The sequence below is a fragment of the Punica granatum genome, chromosome 5 (genome assembly GCF_007655135.1).
Source record: "Punica granatum isolate Tunisia-2019 chromosome 5, ASM765513v2, whole genome shotgun sequence".
NCBI lineage: Eukaryota > Viridiplantae > Streptophyta > Magnoliopsida > Myrtales > Lythraceae > Punica > Punica granatum.
In genome coordinates this window covers 12,331,831-12,340,237 of record NC_045131.1, presented here as the reverse complement: position 1 = coordinate 12,340,237, position 8,407 = coordinate 12,331,831, and the positions used below count along the sequence as shown (strand labels likewise).

At 42.7% G+C, this 8,407-nt stretch overlaps 2 protein-coding genes across 2 annotated transcripts; both read left to right on the top strand.

The window, feature by feature from the left end:
* The first annotated feature begins 621 nt into the window (after positions 1–621).
* LOC116206634 (50S ribosomal protein L33) lies at positions 622–1,116 on the top strand. The gene has a single exon (XM_031539422.1). It carries the CDS (start codon positions 630–632, stop codon positions 807–809), a length of 180 nt encoding a protein of 59 aa, XP_031395282.1. The 5' UTR covers positions 622–629; the 3' UTR covers positions 810–1,116.
* Positions 1,117–3,080: 1,964 nt separating this feature from the next.
* LOC116209064 (probable 1-deoxy-D-xylulose-5-phosphate synthase, chloroplastic) lies at positions 3,081–7,106 on the top strand. The gene is made up of 10 exons (XM_031542627.1): positions 3,081–3,221; positions 3,391–3,519; positions 3,725–3,889; positions 4,126–4,276; positions 4,463–4,734; positions 5,072–5,345; positions 5,606–5,913; positions 6,003–6,284; positions 6,374–6,658; positions 6,745–7,106. Exons 1-10 carry the CDS (start codon positions 3,081–3,083, stop codon positions 6,892–6,894), a joined length of 2,157 nt encoding a protein of 718 aa, XP_031398487.1. The 3' UTR covers positions 6,895–7,106.
* Positions 7,107–8,407: the final 1,301 nt, after the last annotated feature.

Below are 8,407 nucleotides of genomic sequence, written 5' to 3'. Positions count from 1 at the left end.
TTTTTGGGCCCCTAATTAGCCAGTGAATCGATTGATTCCCAATCTGCTGCTCCTCTGATGTTGATTGTTCGCCTCAAACCTCGGAACCGTGGCGTTGCTTTGTCTTGGCTTCTTCGAGCTAATTCATCTCTGGGCTGAATGAGCATTTGGGGATAGTGAAAGATTTCGGCTTTTCCGATTCTGACATTCGTTTCGCTGGTCACATGAACTCTAATCTGTGATTAGCGAATTCTGCGTAGTTTAATAGGGAAGCTGTAGTCTGATTTCTTGCAAGCAATTGGATAATCCTCATTGGGCACCACTAATAACGTCTGCCCCAGATATGAAACCTATCGCCGAACAAAACCGTGACCGAAGATCGAGTGTTTTATGTTAGATAGTTGAATGTGATGGAGATAGCTTCAGCTTTTACGTGCTTTAGTAGGATTTCTGTGAGATGTCGTGGCAGCGGGTGAACTTTTGTAGTTTGTATTCCATTGCTCGCATCAGTTAGTCCATTGCTGGAACTAACTGGAATAAGATCTCGCTCGTGTTGCCGATTCACAATCTCTTTCTTTCCGGTTTTTCTGTTCATCTGCTTCGGCGCCCGGCTGATGTGGCTCTCCTTTTACGAAGCTGCAGATTTGAAAATGGGCAGCAAGAAGAAGAAAGCTGCGTCGGTGTTCATTAGGCTCGTCTCAGCTGCCGGGACCGGTTTCTTCTACGCCAAGAAGAAGAATCCCCGCAAGATTCAAGAGAAGCTTGAGTTCCGGAAGTTCGATCCCCGCGTCAATCGCCATGTTCTCTTCACCGAAGCAAAGATGAAGTGAGTGCGAGTAAACTCTTCTGGATCCACATGTAGCTAGTTTTCGCTAGACGATCGAGATTGCTTGTAGCGGAATCGGAAATAAACAGATACCATACGACACCCTGTGCTTCGTCTACTATGAGTACCATTTAAGTCAATGAGCTGTGGACTCAATCCTTCCATGTTCACATCAGCCCTTCAGTCCATTGATTCTTTTCCCATTTATAAGATACCATGCTCCATGAAAAATTCGATGCTGTTTAAATGTTCCTATTTCCGTTAAGGGCATCTCCGAAGCATCGGGTAAACGTTAGGCGGTTTTGTTTCGACATCATAGCTTTCCTGTTCTATTTCTTGATTTGCAGTGCACCCTTTACGGTGCGTTTGGTTTCAGAGTTTAAGTAAATTCGATTTTGATTGTGAAAAATGACAAATGTTGTGTAAAATTTTTGACTTGGGAAATGTATATTTTTATTGTGTAATGGGTTGAGTTAAAGTGAAAATTAAAATTTTTGTGATTTTAATCCTGAAAATAAACGGACCATAATGTTTGGTTTGAAGGTTCTTTGCCCATCGACCAAAACGTTATGCACACGCTTTGCCCGCCTGAAGGGGAATAACAGATTTATTATATTGCAAATGGAATCATTAACTAGTCATGCTATCAAATTCATATGATATCAACAGATAATGACAACGGGGCTTGTATTAAACATTTGGATGGCGATGGCATCCGTCCAGGCTGCCCTCACTCTTCATACGCGACAAACAATTTTGGTTTAAATGTGCGGTAAGTTTCCTCGAACGAGAAGCCGTTTCGCCTCTCCTTACTGGCAAAGAAGTGCTATTTATCGCATCAAACTGCGAGTGGAAAAGAATTTTCCTTCGAAATTTCTCAAAACTCCGAAACCGTGAATGTCTGTGCTACGATAAATGTCCCCAATTTTGTCGAAAATTATGCATCTACCACTCCTCCTTACTTTCGGCACGTATCGATTCGAAGGATATGGTGCGATCGTGGATGGTAAGTGTATCTAGGGGTGATCGGTTCCGAATACTTTGTATTTTTCATAATACCCGGATCCTACCCTGTAAGGGACAGGTTCCAAGATTTTGAAACCGGACCCTACCCTGTTGAATCATGGAACCAGAATCTACCCGGAACCTGTATTATACCACAGGTTTCGGATACCCTGTTGGAACCTGTAAATTTTTTCCTCTTGCTAAATAAAATCGAAAATATCACATACATAATCAGTAATCATGCCAAATAGATTATCAACAAAATTTAGATTAATCCACAACAATGAAATAATAATATGTCTCATCAATCCATTGACAAAATTAAACATCTATAATACGATCTCACACAACAAAGTGCCTATATTCTGATTCATTAGAGGAGATCGTAACTTTACTCTTTCCTCTCTTTTTTTTAATAAATAACCGGTTCCGGATACCCTGTAGGCAGGAATCGGAACCGAAATCGATTTTCACAGGTTCCTAATTTTAATACCCGAAACATACTCTATTTTCAATACGAGCTATCCAGACCCTACCCGTTAGGGTAGATTCCAACCAGTTCCGAGTATACTCGGTACCCGTGCACACCCTAACTGTATCCACAAGGGATTGTTTTTCCATACATGACAGTTGACTCATCACTTTTTCTTCTTATTGTCGTGGAAGGTATTATTCTTATAATTTTAGAAAATTGAATATTAAATGATATATTTGTTTCTAAATTTATGTTGAAAAGTGATTAGATTATCACTTTCCTGCTTAATTCTTGAAAAATACGTCGAATGTATATATCCCATGTTTTTATTTCGATCCATACGTATACATCAAAACAATATCTATCCATCCATCTATCCGTTACCGATTTCCGCCAGCGTGGCCCAATGGGGAAAAAAAGGAGCCTCGTTCCAAAATCCTCAGACACTGTATCTACTTAATGAAGACTATAAATACGGACGCATTGCCTTAAAGCGCCAACGTTTGTCTCCTCAAAAACCTTCTCTCCTCTTAAAGTCCTCGCACTCACTTTCAGCCACACCATTTTTGCCCATAAAGCAGCCCCACTCGCACTTCCCTCTCTCTCGCACTCCTCTGACAGTATTTATTAATTGATTTATCATTATTAGGATCTTCCATTGTTGGGTTCCCATTTCTTGGTGGTGATCACTGTCATTAATCCATTTAATCTGTGGAGGAAGGAGGAAGCTTCTGTAGCTATAAGCAGCTTCTGGGTCTCCTCTGTTTCTTGGAGTGACGGGGGTTCTTGGTAATTATGGCTCTCTGTGCATTCTCGTTCCCGGGTCAGCTGAACCGTTCGACTGCTGCAGAGTGCCAAAGGGGCAGTGGCTCCATTTCTTCGGTCTTTCTGTGGGGTACAGATGTGATGGGCCAGACCCAGCAGAAGCTCAGTCAGGTGACATCAAAGTTCCCGCCTTTGCAATGAATCGCTGCTCGAATCTCTCGTTTTCACTGAGATTGAGCGATGTTGTTGTTGGATCTCAGAGTTTGGTTTTGACTCGGTTTGGTGGGTCAAATTGGGATTTTGATGCTGTTGTTGTTGTGTTCTTTGGGTGGAACTGCAGATGAGGAAAAGGCCGTGTGGGGTTTATGCCTCGCTCTCGGAGAGGGGAGAATACTATGCTAAGAGACCTCCAACTCCTCTCTTGGACACCATTAACTACCCAATCCACATGAAGAACCTCTCCATAAAGGTGCAAAGTGAACCCACTTATTTGCTCTATGATGTTCGTCACTAAACGGGAAAACCTTGTTCGGTATGGAAGAAATGGGATATGGTCCGTCATGAACCAGCTTTCTATAATGATTCATACCCAAAATGGTTCAATGTCTGGACCCAACAAGGCCGGCGATTTGGCCCCCCCAGTATTGATCAACTCTCCGTCTCTGTCTCTACAGGAACTGAAACAACTTGCCGACGAGGTTCGCTCAGATGTTATCTTTAATGTCTCAAAGACGGGCGGCCACTTGGGCTCGAGCCTCGGCGTGGTCGAGCTGACTGTGGCTCTTCACTATGTCTTCAATGCTCCTCAGGACCGAATTCTCTGGGATGTTGGTCATCAGGTACCATGTTCATTCTCTCTCTTTGAATGCATATAATTTCTTTTATGTGAACTTTATGCTATATAAATCTAAAATAGAAACATGAGGGCTTTTAATGATTATAATCCCTTTGGTATGTTTTAGTATAATTGGGTTTCATGTATTTGGATATCAGAAATTCTTTATCATGTTCTTAGGAATGCGACTTTTTAACCGTTCCTGATTTCCTCTCTCTCTTCCTCTGTTCGTTTTATCAGTCTTATCCCCATAAAATCCTCACTGGCAGAAGAGAGAAGATGCATACCATGAGGCAGACAAACGGGCTGGCAGGGTTCACAAAGCGGTCTGAGAGCGAGTATGACTGCTTTGGGACTGGTCATAGTTCTACGACCATATCAGCTGGTTTGGGTTAGTAATAATTTCCTGGTTTCGCTCTACTTGACTGCTACAAAATGGTAAAAGATTGTATTTTTTTAAATGAGCCAATAACACAAACATTGGTTTCTCTTCTCCCTGAAGTGCAAAGAAAGTTATTTTGTTGAGCGTGCGGTTTTCTACCATCCCCATGATCGTGAATATTATTGTGTTGAGCAGGAATGGCAGTGGGAAGGGACCTAAAGGGAAAGAATAACAATGTGATTGCAGTCATAGGTGATGGTGCCATGACTGCAGGGCAAGCTTACGAGGCGATGAACAATGCAGGTTACTTGGACTCTGACATGATTGTGATTCTCAACGACAACAAACAGGTTTCTCTTCCCACCGCCACTCTCGATGGGCCAATTCCTCCTGTTGGAGCCCTAAGCAGCGCTCTTAGTAGATTACAGTCAAACCGGCCTCTCAGGGAACTCAGAGAAGTTGCCAAGGTAAGAAAAGATTTATGGAACACGGCCCTGTTTGCTTTTGGAGAATTAGGAAAAGTTGTCCATTTGCTATTAAGGAAAACATCTTTGGGTTGCAGTTTGCAAGAAAAATTATGATCCAGAACATCTTTCAAAGTGCTGTCCAATGTAGTTTCCTTTGTCCCTTTTCTCTTTGCCTTTTTAGGAGAAGATTGAAAAACCAGAAGGCTTTTCCAGATTTAACCGGGCATAATTCTAAAGTTCAGGATCCACCCATCCCAAGAACTTGTTTTCAGCTTGAAAGAAATTTCACTGAAGGGTGGAAACAGTTACTCACTTTATTGGGAATGGGATGTTTCAGGGAGTTACCAAACAAATTGGTGGATCAATGCACAAGTTGGCTGCTAAAGTTGATGAATACGCTCGTGGCATGATCAGTGGCTCTGGGTCGACCCTCTTTGAAGAGCTTGGACTATATTATATCGGTCCTGTTGATGGCCACAACATAGATGACCTAGTGGCAATCCTGAAAGAGGTCAAGAGCACCAAAACAACAGGTCCCGTTCTCATCCATGTTGTCACTGAGAAAGGTCGGGGCTACCCTTATGCCGAGAAGGCTGCTGATAAGTACCATGGTAATAGACAAGTGCAGTCCTCTTTGTATTATGTTTTTATAGTAATTGTTTGCAAACATGAGAGGTTCCTCATGAAGCACTATTTTCAGGCACGGGAACACCTCGCTAATTCATGAATTGTGAGAAAGCTGTATCTTGACGAGACCAATTAAGATGGTCCTGCAGTGTTAAAAGAGTACTTAGAGTAGAACCTGGAAATTGAAGTATACGTCTACTCAATGGTACTTCCAACTCAAAAATTCTCGGCGTTGTTTTCGCAGGTGTAGCAAAATTTGATCCTGCAACGGGAAAGCAATTCAAGTCCAGTGTGACCACCCAATCCTACACGACGTACTTTGCTGAGGCTCTGATTGCCGAGGCAGAGGCAGACAAAGATATCGTCGGAATACATGCCGCAATGGGAGGCGGAACTGGAATGAATCTCTTCCTCCGGCGGTTCCCTGAAAGATGCTTTGACGTTGGGATCGCGGAACAGCATGCTGTGACTTTCGCTGCTGGTCTTGCCTGTGAGGGCCTTAGGCCCTTTTGCGCTATCTACTCGTCCTTCATGCAGAGAGCCTATGATCAGGCAAGCCTGGAAATTCTTCTAACTTCAAGGTCGATCAAATTTTTGAAATCTTCGGGTTTTATTAGATATTTTGCTTTCATCATTTCCAGGTAGTTCACGATGTGGACTTGCAAAAGTTGCCGGTGAGATTTGCAATGGACCGAGCAGGACTGGTGGGGGCAGATGGGCCAACACACTGTGGAGCCTTTGACGTCACTTTCATGGCGTGCCTTCCGAATATGGTGGTGATGGCTCCTTCAGATGAGGCAGAGCTCTTCCACATGGTGGCCACAGCTGCTGCCATTGATGATCGCCCAAGCTGTTTCCGGTACCCAAGAGGAAATGGAGTAGGCGTTGAACTGCCACCGGGAAACAAAGGCACTCCCCTTGAGGTAAAATTGACAACCTGCATCAGCAATTTCTTTTCTTCTTTTGGGCATCTTGAGCAGCTGATGCTTAAAATAGAATTTTCCTCGAGCAGATCGGGAAGGGAAGAATACTGATGGAAGGGGAAAGAGTGGCTCTTCTTGGCTATGGAAGTGCGGTTCAGAGCTGTTTGGCCGCAGCCTCATTGTTAGAGCCGCATGGTTTGAAGATCACGGTCGCAGATGCTCGCTTCTGCAAACCTTTGGACCATGCCCTCATAAGGAGCCTTGTTAAATCTCACGAAGTGTTAATCACGGTCGAAGAAGGTTCGATAGGAGGGTTTGGGTCGCATGTCGCCCAGTTCATGGCACTCAATGGTCTTCTCGATGGCCAAGTCAAGGTATCAATATTCTCTATGATTTTGAGCTTCCCTCTGCAATTTGTTTCGTCTTAAGACTTGCTTAAGCTTCCTTCATGTTTTTGCAGTGGAGGCCACTTGTTCTTCCCGACCGGTACATAGACCACGGCTCACCGGCAGACCAGTTGGCCGAAGCCGGCCTAACTCCGGCTCACATTGCAGCAACAGTATTCAACATACTAGGAAAAGTGAGAGAGGCCCTCGCAATCATGTCATAGAGAGACGGTTCCAAATGTTCATCCAGCCTGTTTGCTTCACTTTCTCCATCCTTATCCTCAGTCCTCTTGTACAAATACAACGGTGTAAACTAGCGATGTGCTTCAAAAGTGTGGCCAATATACAGAGAAGTAGCTTCAGTTAGCATTGTTCGGTTTAATAACTGTCTTCATTCGTGTTGGAAATCATCAACTTGGCTGTCCACTTTTCCAAAGTCCAATACAATGAAAGATAAATTATAAATAATTAATAAAGGGACACAGGTAGTTCCATTAATATCGAACATGTGACCTCTAGGTCAACATGCGAAGGCTTGCGTCACTGCGCTACATCTTCTTTTGATCTTGGCTGCCCACTTTAACAAGCAACATCCCCATCGGATGAAAGCAGCAATATATCGATTCTCAAGACTTAGAACACAAGCCCATGAAATCAATGAAAAGTGTGACGAGTTCTGGAAGGAAGCATTATAATTCAAATAAGTGAGGATGCACCAAATTTTATGAGTTCATTGTTGGGGTCTTCGAGGCCCCGCACCAACTTACGAAGTTAGCAATCAGCTCAGACAGCAGTCTTACTATATACCTATCCTCAAAATCCCTTGAATTACGTGAATCGTAGAAGGTATTCGTGTTTGCACAACATCAATATTGACCCGGAAAGCGAGTGATATCATTAACAATTTCGGCCGGTAAGCAAACTGACGCAGTTAGCCCTATATCTCTCATCCATCAAGGAAATGATCACGTCTGTTGCGTAAAACTCAGGAGGTACTCCGTGTTTTCCACAATATCTTCGACATCGACCCGAAAAAGCCAGTGACGTTATTGGCAATTTCTTCTTTCCGCCAAGATTATTGCCATCGTTTATGGGTAATTAGTGGCTAACACAGGGAATTTAATTGGTTCGGTCTTGATCTGACACCATACGGAAACATGAATGTGGCGAGACCACGTCTTTTTATTTTTTCATTTTTTGGTGGAACGAGAAAGTCTTTGGATTGGTGCAAATTAGAGAATGGTGGGGCGGTGAAAGAAGCTTTTGACCCTTTTTTTTTCCCCCATTTATTCATATGTATTTTTTAGTCAATTATTGTTATTATTAGTGAGGCATTGACCCTGAAAATAAGAAATGCCGTGATATATAAGGGAGAGATACGTTGCATTACTAAAAATTATTCCAACATTGGAAAAGGATGTGCACTTCAAGGTCCAATCAAATTGGACAATCTCAGTGCGACATTTTGATTGGGTCCTCCTATATATTGTGCAAGGTTTTACAATATTTTTTTAATTTTATTATGGGAAGGTTTATGAAATTAGTACAATTAAATAAAAATTCTAATAACTAATAAAGGAGTACGGATAGTCCCACCACGACAATTGCATCTAAAACCTCTGATTATCTAGCGGGTACATGTGCAAGTGTTACACCTTTTGGTTTTGCCAATTAGACTGTGTCAATTGTGGAAGAATGAGTTTGAAAATAATAGGAGGCTTGGAGCAAAAGAAATGG

Bases quoted from the DNA above. Each gene is read 5' to 3' on its own strand.
- LOC116209064 (XM_031542627.1), top strand. From the start codon at position 3,081: ATGGCTCTCTGTGCATTCTCGTTCCCGGGTCAGCTGAACCGTTCGACT. The intron at 3,520-3,724 runs GTGCAAAGTGAA...CTGTCTCTACAG, and splicing joins TGAAGAACCTCTCCATAAAG to GAACTGAAACAACTTGCCGA. The intron at 3,890-4,125 runs GTACCATGTTCA...TCGTTTTATCAG, and splicing joins TCTGGGATGTTGGTCATCAG to TCTTATCCCCATAAAATCCT.
- LOC116206634 (XM_031539422.1), top strand. From the start codon at position 630: ATGGGCAGCAAGAAGAAGAAAGCTGCGTCGGTGTTCATTAGGCTCGTC.